General features: G+C 36.7%; 1 protein-coding gene across 2 annotated transcripts in view; it reads right to left on the minus strand.

Annotated features, from left to right (window-relative positions):
- The window catches only part of doc2b (double C2-like domains, beta), a 253,043-nt gene that overhangs the window by 92,045 nt on the left and 134,421 nt on the right, over positions 1-26,577 (minus strand). For both annotated transcript variants that reach the window (XM_039662029.2, XM_089129888.1), the window contains exon 9: positions 15,453-15,638. In XM_039662029.2, the coding sequence (XP_039517963.2) occupies positions 15,453-15,638 (186 nt within the window). The remainder of the gene's footprint in view (positions 1-15,452; positions 15,639-26,577) is intronic.

A 26,577-nucleotide genomic window follows, 5' to 3' on the forward strand; every position in this document is an offset into this window, starting at 1 on the left:
TTTTGAGCACCAAACCATCATATTAGAATCATCTACAGTATGAAGGATCATGTGACACTGATGACTACAGAGTAATGATGCTGAAAATTCAGCTTTGACATCACAGGAAGAAATGACAATTTACAATATATTAATAGAAAATGGTTAATGTGAATGGTAATATTCCACAATATTACTGTTTTTACTGTATTTTTGATCATATAAATGCAGACTTGAGCAGAAGAGACTTTATTTAAAAACATTAAAAAGTCTTACCGACCCCAAATTTTTAACGATAGTAATTATGATCTTATTTCATAAAAATATCTGTAATTTGTACATTCGCTATCGCGTCAGCTAAAACGTTTTAAACGGTATAATGTTATCAGCCCAGAATTTCACATTGATTCATGCCTATTTTTCATTTGGGTTTATACCGTAGTAAATTGAGGATGTGGTAAAGAGGATCTGCTTCTTGATTAGCATGAGAAAGAAACGTTTATGCTGAGAATCTGAAAAGCTGACAGAGGGCAGTCACAAAGGCTGATCTCTAGATCTGTATCACTCCTCTGAGGGAGAGCAGCGGCACATGCTGTCACACACGGCCATCACACTGACAGCTCTTCAACAAAACAATCAATAGAGGAGCACGCGCACACACTTATAATTAGGGCTAATTAGAGTTCATAAGTGATTATAAGGAGGTTCTTTTGGTAAATACGTGATTATTTCCGTTCATTGGCTAAAGCAGTTAATCAGAAGCACATTAATGAACCCGAGAGTAAATGAGCCTCAATATAGTGAGGTTTCTAAAGACACTATACCAAAAAACATACAATTTCAATTCATTCAATTTTCATGTTTTCTTTGGATCACTTTTTTTTTGTTTATAGCAAAAAAAAGTTTTTTTTTTGCTATAAACAAAAAAAAAATTATATTTTTTTTTTATAGCAACCCAATTTATAGCGACTTTTCTGATTCAGTTCACTGCAACACTGTGGCTTATAGGGTGTTTTTCTAAAACACAGCACGGTATCAAACCAGCTTAATTTGACCAGCTTTAAGTTTTCAAAAAACTTCAAATATCCATTTTTAAACATTGTTAAAAAAATCACTGTCTAATTTTTATGATGTATTTTTGGCATTGTCAAAAGAGGAGAGAGGGACAATACAAAACAATATTTCTATGCAAGTACAATATTACATCACTCCCCCCCAAAAATAACTACTTGCATTACTTAAATGTGCAATCCAACTAATCTTAACTTAAAAAATGAATTTTTTTTTTTTACAAATATATTTATCAAACCTTATTTACATACAAGATAAACATTTGAAAAAAGCACTTGTTGTATTTTTGTTGTTAAAACTGTAACGCTTTATTTTCAAGTGGCATAGTGTATCTGAGGACATTAGGCCAGGGCAAGAGAGTCCCTTTTCAGCATTAACACCACATACAGAAGTGACAGATTCACTTCTAACATTTCGACTTTCTCTTTTCAGGTTGCATTGTGCTTTTTCCACTTGAAGCAACAGAAACGAGGATAAGTGGAGGGTCAAAATGCTGCGGTACACGATGACACTCACCTTATTCAAAACCTGCTTCTACTTGTACACCTTATATAAACTCAAATCTCATGAGTAGTACCAAAGGATCACATTACACGTCTAAAACAAGACAAATGAGTTTTCACTTACATTTAGTCACTCTACAAAAAAAAGTAGCACAAAATCCAGACGGAATCAACAAGGTATATGAATAATGCATGACAATTTTTAGCTATCAAACGAATATTCACAGGCTTGTCACGTCTCACTGTAGAACGATGTCATGTTACAGCATGGTATGCAGACTTCTTGATTTTCTAATAAAAAAGCCCACAGGTGGCCATGTGTCTCATCAGAACAGACCACAGGCGAAGATTAAACACTATAAATGAACCTTTATCGAGTTTCAAATTATGTCCATATAAGAATCCTGCCTGTTACACTGGTTATTGGCTTCCCCAGCCTATCCACTCATCTCCTTAAATATGATAATAGAGCCAAAAATAGAGATGCCTGCAGTAAATAAACCACTGTCCATCTCTAACAGTGATTTGCCAAGCTGAAATGCATCGCTCAATGGAGAGGCTAGAGTACATATGGATAAAATCAAGCATCAGATTGTTATCCAGTATGTGGTATCAACAAACACCTGGCAGGACTATTTGGCTCATGATCGTGTTACCTCATTGATAAGCAACTCCGGAGATCTTGCTCAAAGATTTTACAGCTTAAGTCACGCATTACGAAAAAAAACAACAACAACAAAAAAAGACATTGACACTCTCGGGTGGAAACTTGTATCTCCACATTTCGTCATTTTTATTTATTTCTCATAAATCATCAATATAGACCTTATTCAGACTCAGCAGCGCCGCCATGACAGGTATGAAAGTGAGGCTGTGAGGGATAGACTTACCTTGTTTCCAATAGCATCCATTGTAAAAAGCTGAATAAAGCTCCTAGATTACTTACAATTTTCCACAGCTTATATTGTCAGGAGTTTTTTGTCAACTAAAATTTTTTTCCAGTGTTTCATGAGCAGAACAAAACAAAAACACATTAAATAACCGTAAAGCCCATTGAATAGATGCATGTCTATCCCTCACAGCCTCACTTTCATTCTCATTAAAAATCTGCCGTGAATAAGGCGTATTAGTCTCGCATCATCAGTCTGTGGGTTTTGCAAATATTTAGCCAATGAAAATGATTAAAAAGAGGTTGTGACTAAACCTCATAACTCCATTGGATCCTCAAACTGTCAGTCAAACTCTGTCCTCTATCTTAAAGATACACTGTGTGATTTTTACCCCATCTAGCGGTGAACAGGTATATGACCATCCAGTGAATATTAGTTTCTGTTCCTCTCAATTCCGATTTCGTTTTAACTCCTACGGTGGCCAATGTAGTCCAAGATTAACATGGCTTCCAGTTCGACCTTGTCCATGAGTGTTAACTCAAACATAAACGCGAAAAGCGAAGCTTGAATTAACGGGTATGTCCCTCTTTGGCTAATGTACTTTCAAGATGGAGGGGCAACATGGCGACCGACATTAGAACCCCTTACCCGTATGTATTTTCAATGGCATATTATACACTCACGAGAACACTTTATTACATGAACGAAGTAAATATACATTAATGAGCACATTGAAAGAACTAAGTGTTTTTAGCTAAGAATAAACTAAAAGAGCTTTAAACGAAGTGCCGCATGCAGATTGGACCATCTTTACTTGTTGCAATGCAAGGATAGATACAAAATCCTTAACTAAAAACATACTATATAAACTAATATATATATATAAATATAATATATAAAGGCTAATATTTAATATTGTATGTATTTGAGGAGTGGAGAAGTGCATCTTAGTTTAGCGTTTAGTCATAGGGCCAACATCGTTTTTTTTTATTACATATAATGATTTTTGCTAAATAACAAAAAACAGATGATCCATATATCTACAATAAACTTACAACCTGCAAGTTGATGGAAACATATTGTGATACATTTACTGCCTCAAATGCGACTGTTCTAATGATGGACAAAATGTGTATGTCTGACATTCGCCGGTTAACATGCAAGCGTCTGACAAATATATAAACCCACAAAATTAACTTTGACAGCGATGTTTATTTTAAAAAATTGTGTTTTTTTTTTTTACATTTCCTGAAAAGTGCCATTTTTGGAGATACAAAGTTTCTGCTCGACAGTAATGATTTGATTAAACAGGTTTATTAGAACACAAACACTCAGATTTGCCATCTACGAATCCCTAAAACGTGGTCAAGTATAGTTCAAATGATTTCAGAAGAGAGATTTTGTGTCTTTTCATTTCTTACAGCCGAAAGCTTCTTTCATCACACATTTTAGGCATGACAGAAGTGACATACAGAATGCTACACTTGAAGCGTATAACATTTAAAGAGTCTTACATTATGGGAGGTTAAAAAAAAACATTCAAAACAGCCCAGCCTGTCTAGAGAAGCGCTGGTTGAAGACTAACATATGACACATTACACAATGCTCTAATCCCACAGAGCCACAGGCACGGATGGTATTATATAAAAGGGTGTGTATTGCCATTAGAGAGGCTTTCTGGATGTTGCAGAGAGGATGACGAGGTCTCTCACTCTGTCTTTTCATTTTTAATCTTTGACTCAGTTTTGAACCAAGCGCAATGGCCATAACCTCAAAAATAAATCCTGTGTATCCTCATCTGGCCTTCAAACCATGCTGATTTATAAACTCACAGGTCTACGAAACACCATAAGAGAACCTCCGAAATTGGAAATGAACCAAATCCAGAAAGGAAAATGTAATTATTGGCATAAAGTGTGGAATAACAGCAGGGTTTGCCCAAGGCTGGCACTTGTTAATAGCATCACTGAATTAAAGGCTTTAATGAATGGTTTATAATTCCACCGTTGCAGACATGAATATGTATTGAAAGTGGGTCATACATGTAGTAGAATAGTATCATAAATCTCTAATTTGGGTCCTTATTGGCCGATAAAAGGCAGAAAATGACTTTTTAGAGCTTGTGGATTGTAGACAACAATCCCCACAGTGCAATGCTCAGCTCCACAGGCCACTCCCACTACTCCGCCCATCAATATAGAATATATATATAAATGAGGAGACCTCACATTTGAGTCTGATAAATGATTATTCATATCTGATATGATTGGTCGCCCAAATAAAAACACCTCAGATTTTCAAAGTTGGCCAGTAGGCGGATATTGGAGGCATGATTTTATTAAGTAGCATTTCTAAAAGTTCAAGATTTAGAAGATCTGAGATGAAGATTTGAAAATAAATCCATCCACCTTAAGTATGGATTAGCTAAAAACATTTCTTAAAAGAAAAGCTCAAGTCAACTCAATACCTAAGGCACGTAGCAGTAGAGCCGGTTCTTAGTACTTCCTCAAAGGGGGGCGTATGAGGATTTTACCAAATAAAACAACCTCCCTGATAACAGTGATCTGGGGTAGGACTCGATAAAGGACCCTCATGTTCATCCTACATCTCATCCTCGTGAATGACATTCAGCCAGTCAGACTCTTAATCACTGGATCACAAACCGAAGAGGGCGGATTTGCTGTGAGCTGAGGGACTGCGAGTGAAGTGTCCATGTGCTATTGGGACTGTAAGAGTTCAATGTACACCATTAGTGTCTGGCTAAAGCTTCAGTGGTTTGGCCGAAGCTGAGAGGATTAGTAAGGGAAGCTCTAGTAGATCGTGAAGCTGTAATAGCCCTGCTGGGGACTGTTAGACTTCATACTGAATACGATTTAAACAATTTACTAAAAGCGAGATTACATTCAGCCGAATGGCAGAACAGCAAGATGAGTGGGATATGTCTTTAAAACAACAGACCTATCAACAAGCAGCCAGAATAATTTTGACCGGTTAGTTTTTACATTTCTCTGTCAATGAAAACAGTTCCAAAATAATCGAAAGCATTAAGTTAATATTACTATAATTATTAGACATTTCTTTTTTTATTATATTTTAACATGTAATTTATTCCTGTGATGCAAAGCTGACTCCAGTCTTCTTCAGTGTCACACGATCCTTCGGAAATCATTCTAATATGCTGATTTGATGGAAAAGAAACATTTTCTGAGTATTAAAATTGTTCAAAACAGTTGTGCTGCTTATTATTTATTTTTTTAAAGGATTTTGTAACATTTTAAATGTCACATTTGATCAATTTAATACATCCCTGCTGAATAAAAAGTTAATTTATTTCAACAAAATAAAATAAAACTGTTAGTGACCCCAAACTTAAGTATAATGAAACGCCCCAATGCTGTTATACTACAATGATAGAAACATGATAAGCCACAATATAAAAATGAAAATAATATAAACCACACTCACCAGTATTCATATTAAGTTAATAAACACCCCAAAAGAACAAAAATGTTAAACTTAGGTCCCGTTCTGTTTTATTGAATTCGTGATTTACTGACTTGACATGATTATTTTTGTATAATTGGATTGATTTTCATTTTTATAAAGCTCTAAACATCCAAAAGACATTCAGTAAATGATATGAATCACTTTCAGAATAGGACTGATAAGTTAAAAATAATCTTTTATTTATGATTTTTCATGCACTTGAATTACTGTTTACTAACAGTTTATTATATGCAATGTTAAGTAGTTAGTGCTTGATTAGGTAAGTGAAGCTGCCACAAAAAAGTCAAGCTCACCACTTAACGAAGTAAAATCACTAACTAAAACGGAACATGCATTGGCAAACAGCTGAAATTTTAGTTGATTACAAAAGGATAAATTAGCATGAGATCTAAAACTGGGACGATTTGCATGTGGAATAAGAATATTCATCTTCCAATGGAGATTCGTCATGAAAATGTGTTTTCTGTACTGAAGATGAATAGAGTATCATGTTCTTTTTCTTTTACCACCTACCATTATGAGCAGTGTTGTGCAAGTTACTTCCAAACTGTAATACATTAGGTATTACTTGTTACTGTTATTTAAAAGTAATTCATTACCTTACAATATTACTGTCCCAGAATTGTAATGCGTTACATTACTCATGTATTACTTTTGAGTTACTTTCACCAAAATAACTAAGTAGAACTTAACTTTTGGGCTGTAACGATATGCAATATGAAACCGAAATCACGATTCGCCACATCCACCAACCTACAGAATCGCGACACACCTCTTCCAACTCCAGCGTTATTCTCCTTACCGTCCAGATCCAATGCTGCCTTATCTTTAAATTAGGCTATTAGTATTATTTGAAGTTAACATTATAAAATACGTAGACCTACACCACAAAACTAGTTGAGGATAAATTATTTAAAATTGGGGAAGTCCAGCATTATGGACATGACATTTGCAGTCAAAACTTGAAATAAAAATTCTCAGAAAATTCATGTATTGAAACGTATATAGGCTACTTCCTTAAAGGACTCCAGACATTAGACAAATATCAGTCTATGTTTTATTTTTAATATTAGGGAAAAGACACACATTCATGCGTGACAAAAAAATAGGAGGCAAAATAATTTTTTTTTAATTATGTTAATTACACTGCGCAAATCGGATGAGGAAGGGTTGGCTCTCCAGTCTCCATAGAACTTAAAATATTCATTTTATTTTAGTTTTCGTGTTCGCATTTATGAGGAAAAAACAATGTTACAGACGCGACCGCTCTGAACTGGCACTAAAAGACTGCTTTAAAACTTTCACATAGTCTGTTGCCTTTAAGAAGTAAAAGCAGACAATACACTGTAATACAACTGTAATACAAGCCTCACTGAACATGTAACGAGTAAAATATTACTGAAAATTGATTAGTAATGCCTTACACTACTGCGTTACAGCAAAAAGTAATATGTTACTGTAATGTATTACTTTTGTAATGCGTTACTCCCAACACTGATTATGAGTCACATAAAAAAACCTCTGTTGATGCTTATTTTCAGTAATGTGACACGGTTTTAGTAAATTTGTTTTAGTACCAAAAAATGACAACACCTGCCCACAACGTTTTTTTTTTTTTTTTTAATTCTCCCTTCCAAGCATGAATGATTTCGAGGACTCACCTCATGCCCTTGTGGCACACTACAAATTATCTGCTGCCATAGAAACAAAGGCGAAAGCCTCAGTCTGGCTTCAGGAATTGCTGTTTTAGGTTATGAAAAGAGTGTGAACATTTCACAGATATAGCCACTGGCACAAAGCCTGGTTTAGCCTACACTGAACCAGACTGCACATATAGGGGTCTCGCTTAACTTTATGTCTTGACTGACTATATATATCCAAGCAGTTTGTGAAATGTATGCATTCTCTTCTTCCTATAGATGACGAAAAAAGACTGTTCTTTCAAACTTTCTATTCATCAAAGAGTCCTGAATAAACTTGGTCACGGTTTCCACAGAAATATTAAATAGCACTGTTTTCAACACTAATAATAATAAATAAATGTGTCTTGAGCAGCAAATCAACAAATCGAGGATCATGTGACACTGAAGACTGGAGTAATGATGCAGAAAATTCAGCTTTGATCACAAGAATAAATAATATTTTAAAATATATTCATATAAACAGTTGAATTGTAATATTAATTCACAATATTACTTTATCAAATAAATTCAGCTATGGTCTGCATAAGAGACATGAAAAAACAACAGCATCAATATTACCCTAGATTTTGAACAGTGATGTGCTGCTCTTGCTGTGATTGTGTTATGTCGCACCACACTTTTGATTTCAATAAGGGCAGAACACTGCGTCACGTTCGGACAAGATACAAGGCATAGATATTGACCACTTCCCAAAAAAATGTGGGGGGAATAACACATATATTTTACACTGCCAACTAATTTTACTAATCTGTACAACAATTTGATCGTTGCATCTAACCAAGACAAACTCTTTACATTGTCATATATCTTTGCCACCACTATTTTATTCCGTGAGCGTTTAGTTCTTGCAGTGTGTAGGTGTGTGGGTCAGGGGTTTGTGGGGGATGGATATCACACAGCCGTCTGGGCAAGTTAATCCTGTCTTAACGTGTGAATAGAGAAAAATCCCGGCATTAAAGCAAAACCTTAAAAAATTATGTTGTCACCCAATGTGCTAAAAGAAAAAAGAGACAGTATTTTATAAATGCTAAACTTGACTTGTGGTACAAGACTGGGAAAAAACAACAATAACGTTTTAAAAGCAGCATTCTCATTGATTACCATTGACATCAACAAACAAAGGCTGAACACTTCTAGGTAAAAGCTATAATACAGCTATATTTCTACTTTGTTTCTCCCCTCTATTGTTAAAAAAGCTGAAACCCATGTACCGTATGGCATGTTTCCATTCTTCACTCTTGTCTGTCAATAACTGCATCTATCAATCTGTCAGCAAGCTCTCTGAGAACACAGAGATGTGACATAAACAACACTCCAACAGAAAAACAAGACACAACTCCATGCTAGCCACAGATGGCAGAAAGGACGTCACTCTGGTCTAATCACTCAATCCACAAAGAGGGAAGGGAGGGAAAGGATGTGAAGGGAAGGATGGGAAGGGATGGGATGGGAAGGAAATGATGGGAAGGGAGGGAAAGGTAGGGGAAGGGAGGGGGGGTGGGGAGGGAAAGGGAGGGAGGGATGGGATGGGATGGGATGGGAAGGAAAGGATGGGAAGGGATGGGATGGGAAGGGAGGGATGGGAAGGAAAGGGAAAGAAAGAGAGGGAAAGGGAAGGGAAGAGAGGGAAGGGGAGGGAGGGATGGGATGGGAAGGGATGGGAAGGATAGGGGGGAAGTGTTGGGAAGGAAGGGATGGGAAGGAAAGGATGGGAAGGAACAGGTGGGAAGGGAAGGAAGGGATGGGAAGGGAAGGAAGGGATGGGAAGGAAAGGATGGGAAGGAACAGGTGGGAAGGAAGGGATGGGAAGGGAAGTAAGGGAAGGGAAGTAAGAGATGGGAAGGGAAGGAAGGGAAGGAAGGGAAGGGAAGGAAGGGATGGGAAGGAAAGGATGGGAAGGAACGGGTGGGAAGGAAAGGAAGGGATGGGAAGGGAAATAAGGGAAGGGAAGTAAGGGATGGTAAGTAAGGGATGGGAAGGGAAGGAAGGGAAGGGAAGTAAGAGATGGGAAGGGAAGGAAGGGATGGGAAGGAAGGGATGGGAAGGAAAGGATGTGAAGGGAAGTAAGGGAAGGGAAGGAAGGGATGGGAAATAAGGGAAGGGAAGTAAGGGATGGTAAGTAAGGGATGGGAAGGGAAGTAAGAGATGGGAAGGGAAGTAAGGGATGGGAAGGGAAGGAAGGGATGGGAAGGAAAGGATGGGAAGGGAAGTAAGGGAAGGGAAGGAAGGGATGGGAAGGAACGGGTGGGAAGGGAAGTAAGGGAAGTAAGGGATGGGAAGGGAAGGGAAGTAAGGGATGGGAAGGGAAAAGAAAAAAAGAATGGAAGGAATGGAAAAGGAGGAATGTAAAGAAAACAATTAACGAAAGAGAAAATAAACAAGAAATTTACATAGAAAGTAAAGGAAAAAGAAAGGAAACAAAGGAACATAAAATGAAAGAGAAGAGAACTGTACAAAAAAGGACAGGAAAGGAAAAGGAAAGGAAATTAACAGCAAAGAAAAAAAAAACATACAAGGAAAGGAAATAAGGAACGGAAAGTGGAAAGAAAATGAACAGCAAAGAAAAGAAACATTTAAGGAAAGGAAAAGAAAGGAACATGCAAAGTAAAGGAAAGTGGAAAGGAAATAAACAGCAAAGAAAAGAAACATACGAGAAAAGGATAAGAAAGGAAATAAGCAATGGAAAGTGGAAAGGAAATAAAGAGCAAAGAAAAGAACAGAAAGTAAAAGAAAAACTTAAGGAAATGAAAGGAAAGGAACAGGCAAAGGAAAGGAAAGTAAGAGGATAGGAGAAAGAAAAGTATAAGAACAAAAGAGAAAAGAATGCAAAATACAGCCAGTAGGTTTTAGTGTATATAATATATATCTCCAGAGTTGATAAAAACATGGCATGTTTTTTTAATAGCCAAGCCTCATCTAGAAAACCCCAAGGGCAAAAACACAGGAAAAAATACAGTCCATTCCTCTCGTTATCTGTTATCTCACGACAGCTTGCAGATAGGCTCTTTAATAGGATTCGACAGAAGGTTGTAGCCTGCTTTCAGGAAATCCTCCCCCTGCTTATACCTGAGCGTGCCTTCGCTTCATGTGTCAGAGGGGCTGACTGTACAATCCATGCTACAATAACACGTAACTGATCATATATGATTTCAGTGGCATGATTAAAGAACAAGATTCAACTTTAATACAGTTTCTATTTTAATCCTGCTGTAATTACTGTACTTCGTTTCTACTGGTCAAGAGCATTTAGTTTAGACATAAGTATGATATTTTAAAAAGGTTCTCCCAATTAGAGAAAAGCATCAATCTTTATTAATGTATTTATAAAATTAGGATTGCTACATGGCAAGAATAATATTCTGAGAAAAAAAACTAAATAAACCATAATCTTTTCCATGTCTCTGATGCACTATGGGAAGTCATTAATGAACTTGTGATCAGATGCGATTTGATTGGACTAAGTTGGGGGGCTGCTCAGTTGGTGTTGCACTTTTCTGTATCAATTAACATCCAAGTCTACAAAACAACAGATCAGATAATGCTACACTTGCTGTCTGGTCTTCATCATGCAAATTTACCAATATTGAAATGCGTGTGTTAGTGAAGTCACTGAATGAAAGATACTTTCAATTAAATTCTTCAATTTGAAAGAAATTAATACTTGTATTCAGTAAGGACAGATTAAATTGATCAAAAGTGACAAAGAATTCATAATGTTAAAAATAAAAGTATTTTGACTTTTGACTAAAAGCAAAAATGTGACACTGTTTCCAGAAAAAAACATTGATAAACACATAGAATTAAAAAAATAAATCTTTCAAAAACATTTATAAAATTATTTCGAACCCCAACGTTTTGAACAGTAGTGTATATACACTGATTTCTACTGCTAGATGGCTGCTATGAGGTTTGAGTGGTTGTTAAGGCATTGCTAAGTGTTGCTCATTTCCTCTTACTTCCTAATCTGTACAGGTTTTTCATTTTAGACCGTATTAGGTTACAACTTGAGTTCCTGAAAGAAGTTGAGAAGCAGTGTCACAGAGGATTTTATCTGTAATGATGACACAAAATGCAAAGATGATGTTCCTTTCTTTGTCGTGTACCAGGAGAAGCGTGAAAACAAAAAGACATGATGTTCCAGTGTCCCCATTGTGCTTGAGGGTGTCCTCCCTGATCCTTACGGATACCTTGTTCATGTGGGAAAGTGGATATCTCAGGAGTTATGGCTATTAATATACTATTAGGGACTAGCAGGGCCATCGCTAGAGGGGAGAACTGTGGTGACGGTTCTCCAGGAGATTTCAACCGAGGAGAGCACATAGCAACAACTGTGAGCCCTCCTGGCCAGGGAGTGGACCTCCCATCAAGTCATCAAACTGATTTGGAAATTAAATCTCAATTCAGCACATAATTGAGTCTTCACAAACAGATCTAAACCTTGGGAATATTCCAATGCTCTCTGTCCAACTAAAAGCCAGGCTTTCTGGAGTCTAATGGATGGCAAGGAGACTTTCTGCAAGTCTGCAACTAATCCTTTAAAAAAGCTCATCCACCAGGGATAAACCAAAAGAAAAAAACCCCTCCCTCCCCGCCAATCCCTTACTCCCAACTCAAGTTGTGTTATGTAATTCAACAAGTATCTGGTGAACACAACTCTTTCAGATCACTTTCACTCTGATTGACCAAAGCCTTGAAAACAATTAACCTTAAGTGCAACTTTTCAGTAATGGCTTGTCTTAATTGCAGGGATAATGTCATGACTCAACCAGGTATATTTAATGAAGCTTAAACCACTAATCCTCCTGAACAAAAATATGTGGTTGCATGTGACGTTCCGGACTGAAACATAATCGCTTATGTAACTGTAAGACAGTTGTTTGACAAACAAACGGCCGCTCTATAATCTTTCTGTGCATACAGTATCAAACAACCTTGGTTTCAGATTCAAAAGACTGAATATACTGTATATATACTGAATATACAACACTATCATCATTTACTTACTCTCGTGTGGCTCCAAACCCATATAACTTTCGTTCATCCTCAAAACACAAAAGATATATGTATATTTTTTTAATTAAACCTGGAAGATGAGCACATCAAATGTGGTTTGGAAACTCTGGCATAACAAGCAAGAACAAAACTCATTGGTTCTCATCAATTAAAACTCATAAATTATGTGCTCTATGCTGATCACTGTTTAAGTCTTAAATAAATCTGCTCATCACATTAAGCGACTGTGTCTCAGAAGACTTACACTAAAAAGTGCTGGGTTGTTTTAACCCAATTTGGGGTCAAATATAGACAAACCCAGCCATTGGGTTACATTTTGAAATCACATTTTTAACCCAATGTTTGAGTTTGTCCATATTTGACCCAAAATTGGGTATTTTTCTTAGTGTACATTAAACCCCTCGATTATTTGAAAAACAGGTTTTGTGAATGGCATTGAAGTGACCAACTGACGCTGGTTGGTCATGTGACGATAACGTTTAATTCATACTATCCATATAGAACGCACTTTGAGTGGTACCTACTCAGACATTATGTGATTTCAAATGCACTGTCTGTGGAGAAACCTCTCAGGTTTCATTAAATACGTGTATCTTCATTTGTGTTTCTAAAGATTAATGGAAGTCTTTAGGGTTTGGAACTAAATGAGGGTGAGTAATTGATGACAGAAGTTTGTTTGAGCAACCTAACATGGCTCAACCAATGGTGTGAGTTCAATCTGTTTGTCCACCAATTCTTATTAAAAACAAAAGACTCCTGGTCCCTTCAAAAGGCTGTCAATGTGAACACCTCTATTAGACTGAAGATTATTCTTGCAATACACCGTCAGGAATGTGTCAAGCAGCAGTGCACAGAAACCCCCCAGAGGTACATAACCCAAAGGACCTGCTTCTCTGGTACAGGGGGAACAGGTACTCATAGGTAAAATGAGGATTGCATCAGTCAAAGTGGCTTGTTTTCCCCAAAGCATTAGTGTTTAATTCAAGTCAACAGGTCTGTGAGGCTTTCAGCACGAGTAACAAACAGGTGGTATTTCGTTAAGGGCTTTGACGCCTACCGGGAATTCATCATTTTATTTTTAATTCTCCCTAGCTGAGACACTATTTACTAATGAAGCAACCGGTTGCATGTTTGCAACTAAAAAAAAAAAGTGTTCAGATAAAATTCAAGTCCAATTATGTGTGGATCCAGCTCTTAATTAAGCTCCAAAACAGAAGACTGCTCCGTTTGCAATCTGTCGTGTAGCGCTCGACTCGGTTTGTCGGCAGAGCTGAAGAGACGCCACGGCCAAATGTTTGTGGAAGTTCTTTGTAATCCATCTGTTGCATTAGCAAAGCCTCAAATTTGATCCCTCTGAGATAATTTTCTTCCTCCAAGTTACTCTGCTAAAATCCCAGTGAGACATTCGAACCATTAAATGCTCCAGCAAATTAGTGTAATTGGATTATTTGTATTTCATGAGTCACATAACAAACACGTCAGGTTAGCATTTAATTTGCCTCTCTGTTGTGCAACTAATATGTGCATTGTGATTCAGGTAACAGACGAGAATGAGAGAACGGGAAGAGGGTCGTGATTTATTGAGGCACACTGATGAATCACAGCGCAACAGCTCTGCGCTAATCTATCATCATAAAACACGGGCGCATCAGACCGCGAACCTCTGCTTTAACGGTCACATCCGCAGATACAGCATCTACATGCATTTCAATCCTCATGAAAGGTGATCGGCCGGTACATTTAATCGACCTGTGACAGATTGTTGCATATGAGTGATTGATATTGATTGCTGTGGTCGACAGACAAGCATCCAATTATACTAAGACAAAGATGCACTTCAGATCATCTTTGGCGGGTTAACGTTCAACAGATTGCTCGCTATTAGACATTAATCTGCTTTTTGATGTCCCAATGTGTCCCGTTTAAAGGCATAGTTCAGCCAAAAAATGTTGTAATGTATATTTTGAAGCATGTCAGTGCCATACAGTGAAAATCAATACGAACCAATGTTATTTTGGACCCCATTGACTTTCAATGCAAAACATCAGTTTGTATGCAAAAAGTCAGTTTGTAAAGACACGTGGTTGTATTTTATATTGGGGAAATCAATTCTTTTAAGATTTGAATATAGCTCTGTCCCAAAACCAAGTGAGCTCCTTATATAGGGTGCATCAGAACTGAAATGACTGGTTTTTGCTGAACAAAATACTCATTTAGGAAATGATTTCACTCTTGGTCTTGCATGCAGGTCAAAGGTTAACATCTGTCAGCAACAGAGCAGTGCATGCTATGCCAGAGCCATTCAGGATTAGATCCCTACCCCATCATTGCAGCTATAAAGTGTTTCCATCAGCACACACGACTGTATGGATTAACCCCATCTAAGATGGAGCATAACAATGATAAAATGACCACATGAGACCACAGGGCTCTATCTAATCTAGTCTACAGGCTGCCATGATTGAAAACCAGACAGCAAACGGAGAGGTCCATAATAGGATTTACATCTGGGACAGGCAAGAGCTCTGCAGATATAGATATACAACAGGAAGTGATGACTCGCACCTGATGCCCACAAGAACCGCTTTAAAGATGTGTCGGTCAAAGGAACGAACACAGTGACATACATTCACCTTCTAAACATTGTCTGAACCCAAAGAATCACAAGTCCTAAATAAACCCCTGCCATTTCCCAGCATTGAATCAGAGCTGCCAAAGTGGACGACAACAAACAGGCAACAGTTGTCATTCTAGAGTGGCACAGAGGAAAAGAAGGATCTACTCACTGGAGTCGTCCGAATCGTAGCCTTCCACGTCGGGCTCTTCCTCCTTCTTGCTGGCCACGAGTGCGGTGGCGCCGAAGGCTTGGTCCAGGTCTTCTTCATCCCTGTTGGGGTCAGGGGCCGGGCCCTCTGTCTTCTGGCTGGTGGAGCTGCTCCGCAGGGAGCCGGCGCGGCTGAGGGCCGGAGGAGCTGTGGGGGGGAGACCCCGTGGGTAACGGGGGAAATAGTCAGATATCTGCTTGATGGGCTGAATGGGACCTGGACATACATCAATGGCCATGTGCTCCTGGATGCTGATGGTCGTCTTCTCGCCTTTGCGTTGTGTCATTCATGCAGCCCTTTTGAGGATGTGCCACCACCCCTGAACCCGGCTAAGGGGTGGCGGGTGGTAGCGGTAAAAAAAGAACGAAAAAAGATAAAGAAAATGAAAAAACCTTTAAAAGTAGAATCTTCTTTTCTCTGGTAATCTGTTAGTGTCCCTGAAGCGTGACTTGTTGCATGTCTTGGTGTGTAAGTGCATGTGTGTGAGTTTGCGATGGCAGCGGTGGGCTACATGTGAGGCTCCAGCACACTGTGGTCATGCCGTCTGCCTGTGAGCTGCGCTCAGACCACTACAGCACGCTAAGACTGTTACCGGGATGAATGCATGTGTGTGTGTGTGAGAGAGAGAGAGAGAGAGAGAGAGAGAGAGAGGGAGGGGGCAGGATTATACAGAGGGATGGAGGGATTGGCTGATGTCATTGCTAAGCAACATGACGGTAAACAGGAACCGGGCGCACGGCTACTTAATTATGCTATTAGTCCATCTGTTAGAGGGAGAAAGAGAGAGAGAGGCTGGGTTATCTCTCTTCTTTCTCTTCCTCATCTCCCTTCAGTCTAGCATCTGACTGAACTGCCAACGCATGTGTTGAACTCCAGCACAATTACCAGCAACAGGTGCTAAATGCCTAAAGTCAGACGTGCCAGGTTATGCATCAGTCAGGCTATTCAAAAAATACAATGGGGTAAAAGAAAAAGGTAGATAAGAAGAGATGCAATAATTCTATTGGATTTTGATCCAGTATTCGAATGCTGTGACGACAGTGTAATGCATGTATGCATGAATTTTAAAGGAACAGTTGAATGAAAAATACCCAAAATTGTCTTCTTTACTCTCCCTCATGTCATGACTTCTGCAGAACATAAAAGATATTTTGAAGAAATGTATGTATAGTGAAGTGTAATTTATTCCTGTGATGAAAGCTGAATTTTCAACATCATTACTGTTGCTGATTACACATCAGTTTTCAGTGTCACATGATCCTTCAGAAATCACTCTAATATGCTGATTTTATGCTCAAAAAACATAAATTATTATTTTCAATGTTGAAAACAGTCGTGTAGCATTTTCCCCCAAAAATTCTATGATGAATAGAAAGTTCAAAAGAACAGCATTTATTTCAAATATAATCTTTTCTAACATTATACAAGTCTTTACTGTAATTTGTGATCAATTTAACTCATCCTTGATGAATGAAAGTATTTTCTAATTTCTTTCCCTCAAAAATAAAACAATAAATTCTTACTGACCCCAAACTTTTGAATGGTTGTGATTAATGTTACAAAAGCTTTCCATTTCAGATCAATTTTGTTCTCTTTCTATTCATCAATGAATTCTGAAATAAAAATGTAAAAAACTGTTTTCAACATGGATAATAATCATAAATGTTTCTTGAGCATCATATTATAATAATTTCTGTAGGATCATGTGACACTGAAGACTGGAGTAATGATGCTGTAAATTCAGCTTTGATCACAGGAATAAATTACACTTCACTATATATTCACATAGAAAACCGCTGTTTTAAATTTTAATAATATTTCACAATATTACTGTTTTTTTGTATTTTTTATCAAATAATTGCAGCCTTGGTGAGCAGAAGAGACTTCTTTTAAAAACATAAAAAAAAACTTTTGACCGGTAGTATATATACATATATATACAAATGTAATTTTTTTTTTCACAAAAAGATTTATCACATTTTTTCTTTTGTCAAGTCAACTTAAATTATTTAGTTCAGATAACTTATTTTGAGTTTCTGATGATTAAATCAATCTCCTTCATTGTATTAACTCACTTTTTCCACTTCAATCAACTTAAAATTTTAAGGCATCTTATTTTTGTTTAAGTTAGACCAACAATATTTTTTTACAGTGTAGAAAAAAAGGAAGAACTGTTTTTATACATACAATGACTGTCAATGGATCATACTGGACACCACTAATTTTCAAAGAATCAATTGATAATTGAATCAATTTCAATTATCATTATTTTATAATTATGTTTGTGTTCCACAGAAGAAAGTCTGACACAGGTTTAGAGTGACATTAGGGTGAGTAAATGACAGTGTTATTTTAGTATCATTGAGAGACTATCAGTTTTGGATCAGTTTTTATTGAAATATTTTCCATTTTAGTTCAATTTAAAGTAATTTTGCAGTGTTTTTATAAATGATGTCCTTGTATGTTTTATGTATACATTTTAATTTCAGTTTTATTTTCATTCATTTTTTTTTGTAATCAAGTTAATTTTAGTAAACTGATTCACTATTCAAAGTGAACTATTCAAAATCTTATGCAAGTAGCTGAAATAAAACAACTTATTTCAGCTAACATTTATTTAATTTTTTATTTCAGTTTATGAAAACCCTGGCAGAATTTATTTTCCATGCATAATTTGTATCATGTTGCTAACTGGCTTGAATCTTGTTATCTAAAACGATGGCTCTCAGGCATTTTTAAAAGTGGCTTGTGTGTCTTTGGGGTCACTGTATTCATGACGCTTATCTACATGAACTTCTCTTAAACTGATTTCTGTGTCATGACAAATAACGATGCTCGAGACATTTACTGGGAAAATTGCATCAGCGCTCTGTTGCTTTATGAAAACTAGCAGGGGGCTATTCAACCTGTCCCCCGCTTTACAGCTCTGATGAATTACAGGCAAAAGCCATTCTCGTTTTTTACAATAGCAAAGATTTATAGCAAAAACAGTGAGTAATCTTGATGTACTCTCTTAAAGGACCCCGATATGACAACGCGGCGATCTCAACTGATGGTGTCGCTTTGAACAAGGGAACAGGAAGAAATTAATGAATGATGGCGAGGGATATATGGTGTTATTCAATCATGATTTTAAATGGTTGCTCAAAATTTTCATTCAAATGTTTGCCATTTCCCACATGGTATCATTAGGAGACAAAACCTGGCAATTCATTTACTCTTCTAATTAAAGAGTCGCCCTCATGCTCAGTGTAAATCTTCAGCGGGAAACACTTAGTGAGAGCGAAGCTCATTATTTTCTGTCTATTTCCGTAATTCCTTCTGGAGATCCTTTCTTTTGTGCTTCCGGAAGAGTCATGGTAAAAAAAAAAAATGAAGAGGAAAAAGGCAGAAAAAAAGTTTGATGATTCTAATGTCTGGCACAGAAATGTAGCCGTGAACCAAGTGAAGGCTAGAAAAATAGTACACACTAAATGTAGGCAAGGAGTCAAGGCTTCTGTAATCCTAGTTATTTTCCTGTGGAACAATGTACCCAAATGGGGTGCTATTGAACAAGCATTTTATGATGTAAATCTGATGATATAAAGTCAGCCAGTAAATTGTGTTTAACTTATTTTAATGAAGTAAAATGTGATTTGTTTCCATGGTCATATATTACAGTAAAAAATCTCATTTGTGCTGACAGAATTCTCTGCCGCTACTGAAATTTATTTTGCACTTTCCAGAAAATATAATTCAAACACAGACTGTGCAGGAGAGACACAGCATTAAGTGTTGCAATTATGCTTTTTCGAATATTACTTTTCATTTGGTGTGTAATAGATGGGAAAGTATGCAAAGTTTCTTTGCATACTTTATTTATTGTTATTGTCCCTCCCCCATCCCATTCTAAACTGCCTGAGATGAGTCAATAGTAAGTCTTACTTCAAGCACCAACTCAAGTGGGTTTGCAACTCATTTGCATAATGTGAGAGCCTATAGGCTATAGGCTGTGAGTAATGGTCTTCATTGGCTGTCTAATAAACAATGTCTACTTTGTCCCTGAAAGGGTCAAAGATGAAGCCAAGATGAGGTTTTTGTTGGTTTAGTTTATGTTGTCAACATTTCCTTCACTGTGAAAGCAAATCCACTTTGCATGCACTTCTAAAGGATACGGATTGGGGTGTGACGGTTCAAAAAACTGACGTTCCTCGGTTTTGATGTGACGGTTCGGTTCGATCCAGCAGGGAGAGGGGAGAAAACTAAACATAAAACTGCTATTTTTATTAAACAGTGGTTTACTGAACAAATTGTGTCTCTGTCTTTAAATGAATTCAGCTATAATTAAACGTTTCTTAAAGAGCATATTGCAGGTAAAAAAAAAAATCGAAATTTATAGATAACCTTGTATGAAAATACCATATGAAAAGTTAATGCAGGATTTAAAATGTTTTAAAACAACATAAGGACACTAATTTAGAAGATAAAGTGAGCGTTTCTTGGACTGCTAGTAAAAACGGCTTTTTTTTCAACATCGCGTCATTTGACGTCATATCAGGGAGCCGCAGCCTCGGCTCAGTGAAGAGCAGGCTGGTGTTCAGTGAGAGCGCTCGTCAGTAAGTGTGCTATCGTTAGTTTTTGCATTTTAATTTATCATCGTCATGGTAAATTATTGTGTTTGTGGAGATTGCAAAAACTCCAGCCTGTCAGGACTTCAAGATTGAGTCCACAAGTTTCCATTACAATAAAAGGGACGGTGCTATAGCCTATCTTTCGTTCCTGGTGCGGGTTGAGCAGGTGAAGAGACGGGATTTCTCCTCTGCATCGGCTCGGGAAACGCGGTCGTGTGTAGCGTTCACTTCAGATTAAATGATTAGCATCCCGGCGATATGATAGAGTTCAACATGGTATGCCGAAGCAAGAATATTGATCGTGGTATACTACCAATGGCATCAAATAGTGTTATATAGGTAACTAGTCATGTCATGCCCTAAATAAAACTTGTAATTGAAAAACAAAATTGGTTGTTTAAATACTCAAACCTTTAATGTTCTGTTTATGTTATAACCAAGGTGAAAAATATGTATTAAAAATTTACCCGAGTATAGCCTATGCTTTTAGTATAGAAATATACTCAAGTAAAGTTTTTATACATTTAATAGTATATAAATCTACCCTAAACATACTAATGTCTGCTGGCCTGTTATAGAATCTGTACAGTATTGTGAGCACAGTGTATATCGTTAGCGAACGTGTATACTATAAGCACGTCTCTCACCTAAAAGGCACCTGTCCTGTTCTCCACTGGTTCTCCTCACATCACAGGTCAATTTTTCTCTGACCATTCTGTCTGACATTATCCTGGCCTGTCCCTGATCTCTTTAGCATAGCAGGCTCATAACTTTATGGCTTGATCCGTCATACGAGTATTTCCTCAGCGTCCGAAATGTCATGCGATCCATTGTTTTCCTGTTGTGTGAATCGACCGCTCTCCCGCTCATTGCGTCACGCCCGCCACGCCCATTTTCAGACGCGGAAGTAAAATTTTCTCACAAAAACGACTGCAGAAGCTTCTGTGGCGTGTTTATACGTATATTTTAAAGAAAATCTAGTTCCTACATTGTTTTTCTATGCATTGACTCGTTGGGTCCTCTAACCTGCAATATGCCCTTTAAAGGGATACTCCACCCAAAAATGAAACGTATGTCATCATTTACTCGGCCTCAAGTTGTTGCAAACCTGCGTGAGTTTCTTTCTTCTGCTGAACACAAAGGACGATATTTTGAAGAATGATTGGAACCAAACAGTTGTTTGGCATCATTGACTTCCATAGTAGAAAAAAAAAAATACTATGGAAGTCAATGGTGCCAAAGTTCCAATCATTCCTCATAATATCTTTCTTTGTGTTCAGCAGAAGAAAGAAACTCACGCAGGTTTGCAACAACTTGAGGCCGAGTAAATGATGAGAGAATTTTTATTTTTGGGGGGAGTATCCCTTTAAGGATCATTTTTTAACCTCTGCTATGCTGTAAACTATATAGGGAGCACTTACTTGCACATTACTATAATATTAACAGTTAACAACAGACCAACTTATTATCCTAAGATATAATACTCAACACTCAAATAATAAATTGTATGCAAACATGTAGACTGCACGTGAACCAGTTTTTGCATTAACTTCTAAATCTAATATGTTTTCACTCCAAATCGTTGTTAAAATATAATCATTCACACAAATGTGTATTATTTTCATGACAGATATTTTAAAAATAAATCAAGACATCACTAACAGGTTAAAGGGTTAGTTCACCCAAAAATTCTGTCAGTATTTACTCACCCTCATGTTGTTCCAACCCCGTAAGACCTTCGTTCATCTTCGAAACACAAATTAAGATATTTAAGATATTAAGATCGCTCCTGCATACAGTCCATAGGCTTCTTGAGGTACTGGCTCTTGCTGTCCCCGAAAAGTCATTAAAGACATCGTTAAAATAGTCCAAGTGACTACAGGGGCTCAATCTTAAGTTTATCAAACGACGAGAACACTTTTGTGCGCAAAAAACAACAAAAATAACGACTTTATTTCAACTATTCGTTTATTTCTCCCTCTGCGCGAGTCAGGTTACTAGTTTAATAGCGTAAGCTTCTGTTATTGTACGTCACACGCATCACACACACATGACCAGCGTCGGCCAATAGTGAGCCTACGTGTGACGTAGCTCTACGCAATCACACTACGTTAACTGACTACAGGCTCATGGAGAAGGAAGTGAATAGTTGAAATAAAGTCGTTATTTTTGTTGTTTTTTTGCGCACAAAAGTGTTCTCGTCGTTTGATAAACTTAAGATTGAGCCCCTGTAGTCACTTGGACTATTTTAACGATGTCTTTAATGACTTTTCGAGGACAGCAAGAGCCAGTCCCTCAAGAAGCCTATGGACTGTATGCAGGAGCGATCTTAATATCTTAAATATCTTAATTTGTGTTCCGAAGATGAACGAAGGTCTTACTGGGTTGAAACAACATGAGGGTGAGTAAATACTGACAGAATTTTCATTTTTGGGTGAACTAACCCTTTAAGTATAATACATGCACTATATTAGCCTTTATATTCATTATATATAGTGAACTAACATGATGTGGACACTAATTAAGTGTAAAGTTGTACTGTATCTTTCAACATACCTTCAGATGTTCATTCACGTTTATTAGGAAGAGATATGTCACGCCACATTAAAGAGCATCAAAACAGCATTTCTTTTTTGAATTTCGTGATAAAAATGGCCAAAATTTGAAAAACTACACTTTGTTTCTTATCGAAAGTAACAAAACGTGGAGCTTATTGTGATTATTGGTGGTTAATGTTGGTTATGCTACAACGCTGTATTCGTCTTGTACACATAAGACGCATTAAAATTCGCGGGACGAATACATGTATCGTTATGTACCGTAGGTGGTGTATTGCTTTTTTTCGCTTTGGTTTGAATATCGTTGCAGCTCTAATGAGGTCTCAGGCTCGAATTAATATAGTAAGTTCGCCGCCATCATTACTGTTCATATTACTGTCTAAGCAAGGGCTGAGAAAGTCTCCGGAGCTGAAATTCAGATATGGTAATAGCGTTTTGTTTCTGACACATGCTGTAAGCAGTAGACCAATCACAACAGACTGGGCCTGACTAGGTTCTCAGAAAGGAGGGGTTAAGAAAGACTGGGTTGTTGATAGAACCGTTTCAGACACTATGAGAAAAAAGTGATGCTGCAATTTATATTATGAGAAAATTCATTATTATTATTTTTTTTTCAACTTGGATGCAAATCCTATTGTATGAGACCTCCAAAACCAAAATAAGAACCTATTAAAATAGCATAATTGGGGAACTTTAAATATTTCATATACGTAATTCCAAATATGAAATATTCAAAACCACCCAGATTAACTGACAAGTGCCCAAACCCTCTTTAAATCCATCAAATAGACAGGTCTAACCAGTCTGGTAACGTTTTAAATGCGATATAACGCAGGTTCGCTGTAATGTAAAATCTGTTATAAATATCAGTGCATTTTAAATTCGCTTTCTCAAATGTGCAATTCATAACTTGGCCTGTCCATAATGGATCTTTAAGGGCATGGTTCCTAATCCAATTTTGCATCTAAAATCAGAGGATAAAGTGGGTTAGTATATATTTACTGCTCCGGCCCTTGGCCGAGATCAAATGTCATTTCTATGAGGCTCCAGTGAGCTTAGGGAACCTTTGGAGACAGCTACAGACTGAATATGAATAAGAAGGCCATTCAAGACAAAGTTTATGGGTAGTGACATTTCTCTAAGAAAGTAAAAGCCACTTTTGTTCTGACTGTTTCTCAAAGAATCATAATAGACTGATGCCACTAAAATGTATACAGCTTTTATTGTTATCAATCTTCCAATTCCTGGCAGCTTCCAATTCAGTGGACTGGTGGTTAGATATTTTATTTATAAATTCATGAGTGGATGCCAAATCTTTGACATTCACTCCCTTTAGTTTCTGTAAATTATTAAGGGAACAGCTCAGCAATGATGCCGTCAATGAGGCAATGAAGAACTAAAAACCGCAGACCAGCTATCATTGGTGATGGAGCACTCAGATACATATTCAGAGGGCAGAAATATGCCATATAATATGAGGTTGTGCTGCTCACCGAAGAGCTCTTGGACCCGCTCTGAACTCTATCATCTATCTGTCTGTCTAATCTTATCAAAATCAAGTACCATTTGCAAAGGACAAAATACAGTTTTAAACCAACATGAATTGTGATTCAAATATAAAAAGAATGCATCTATATATAGTAATATTAATAAACATTCTTCTTCTATAATTTAAGGTGCATTCAAGAAATTAGTATTGGTCCCTACCATGCTGTGAATCTGAAATATATTCATAAATATGCTGTTAATTAATGAACCAGCCAACAGGGGCTTGTTTAGGAGATGCCCTTTAAAAGAGCAGTTAATGGGAAAATATCATCTTTTGAATAGTCCTTGCCTGCTGAGAGGATAAATTACACTCGTACTACAATCTTCACAACCACACAAGCTAAAATTAAACTTGCCATGGTAAAAGACTAGCGTTTAACCTGATCCTTATGCACACTTGAAGGGGTGTGCATAAGACTGACATGACACCTTCATAACCATGACATGACATATGTCTTGAATATGAAATAGGGTTTATGCATGTTTATGACAACTGTCATTAAGTGTCGTTCGCTCATTTTGAATGCAAATATGATATTGTGTAAGATGTCTTTGTTATGACATCTCAAAAACCATAGCATAACCTGTCAGTGCCTTCGTCATGACAACTTGACAGCTCTTCTGTCCGAAAAATTTTCTGTTTTGAATTTCTAAAAATCACAGCTTTATCGGAATGTTATGAAACTTGGTGACTTTTATGTCATTATGTATGTGAATACAAAAAAAAATAAAAATAAAAATTGAGGTCATGATCCGAGCATGCTAAGTGGTCATAAAAAAAATAGTCACGCTTGTGGTCTTCGGTCAAAAATGACCGACCCATAGGAAATGAATGGGAAATTGATCAAAAAAAAAAAAAAATTCTCTGAATTTGTGTACGTGCAATCTACAAATTGGCCACAATTCTAAAAAAAAGTACACCGCAGGAAAGAGGTGACACTGTACAACATCTAGAGTGCAAAACAGACAAACCCACCGACACACACACACACATACAAACACACTTTTATACACATACACACCAATAAATTTTGATTACAAAAAGTATGTTTTGAATTTTTACAAATCTCAGCTTCATCGGAATGTTACGAAACTTGGAGACTTTTATGGCATTATATATGTGAACACACAAAAAAATGGTTCTTAAAAAAAAAATAGTCACACTTGTGGTCTTTGGTCAAAAATGACCCCCATAGGAAATGAATGGGAAATTGACAAAAACACAAAAATTCACACATTTTTATTTATTCTTTTACATTTTTTTAATAAAAAATTGTTTTTGAGATTGGTTCAACTATATATTCAAATCCACCAAAAAAAAAAAAAAAAAAAAAGTGTTCATAAACATCTGGGGAATTTACATGCTTCTCCATGATTCTACGCTTTTTCTCTATACTGTAACCAGATTGTGCTAATTTTCTTCAATTTTTTTTTTCTGAAGGCCTAGACTCTATATTAAACTAAAATACTGCATTGATAATTTTTTGAAAAAAATAATATATATATATATATATATATATATATATATTTTTTTTTTTTTCCCATGGCAAAAATAGACCATAAATATTGCATAAATATTAATAAATTCAATAAAATTGTCTCAAAATACAAAATTACAAAGAATAAATATTATAGAACAAAAATAAATTGCATTGGTTTTACTGAGATGGAGAAATTTTAATTTTTAGGTGTCCGGTCACTTTTGACCGGGAGGATAACAAGTGTGTCTCCGAAACGAAGAGCACCTGAGGGTTAAATTAAACTCATGTGGTTGGCTTTGACTTTGGCTGTCATGAGGCCATTATAACGGTGTCATGAATATTTTTCGTGCCCTCAACTACAGTGGTACTAATTGAATTTGTCATTAAAAAGTTATAATGGCTTCATGACAGTCAATGTCAAAACCAACCACCTGACAGTTTAATGTAATGTTAACCAATAAAGCTAGGTGGTTTCTTAAGTTTGATAATTAATCTGCTTTGACATGTTTGTTGTCTTAGTAATGTCAAATTGTCAGGTTATGATATATTGGTTTATGTCAGGGTGTCAACAAAGATATCTCAAACAATGTCATATTTGGATTAGAAATGTCATAAGTGAGCGAATGACACTTAATGACAGTTAGTCTTATGCACACCCCTTCAAGTAAAGTGTTACCAAATTATGTTTGCTAGTGCAACTTATCTTATTTAGGTTATGCGACATTAAATATTACTAGCTTATTTTAATGTTCCAACAGGAAGAACATTCGCATGCTGCCTGACCAAAACAAACTAATACAAATATCAGCACTGTATCAGTTCTCTTTTGTTACACTGTAGTCAGTTAAAATAATATATGCAAAACAATGCACCTATATGAACCATTATT

This window comes from Pimephales promelas, chromosome 4 (genome assembly GCF_988280905.1).
Source record: "Pimephales promelas chromosome 4, fPimPro1.hap1.1, whole genome shotgun sequence".
Lineage (NCBI taxonomy): Eukaryota > Metazoa > Chordata > Actinopteri > Cypriniformes > Leuciscidae > Pimephales > Pimephales promelas.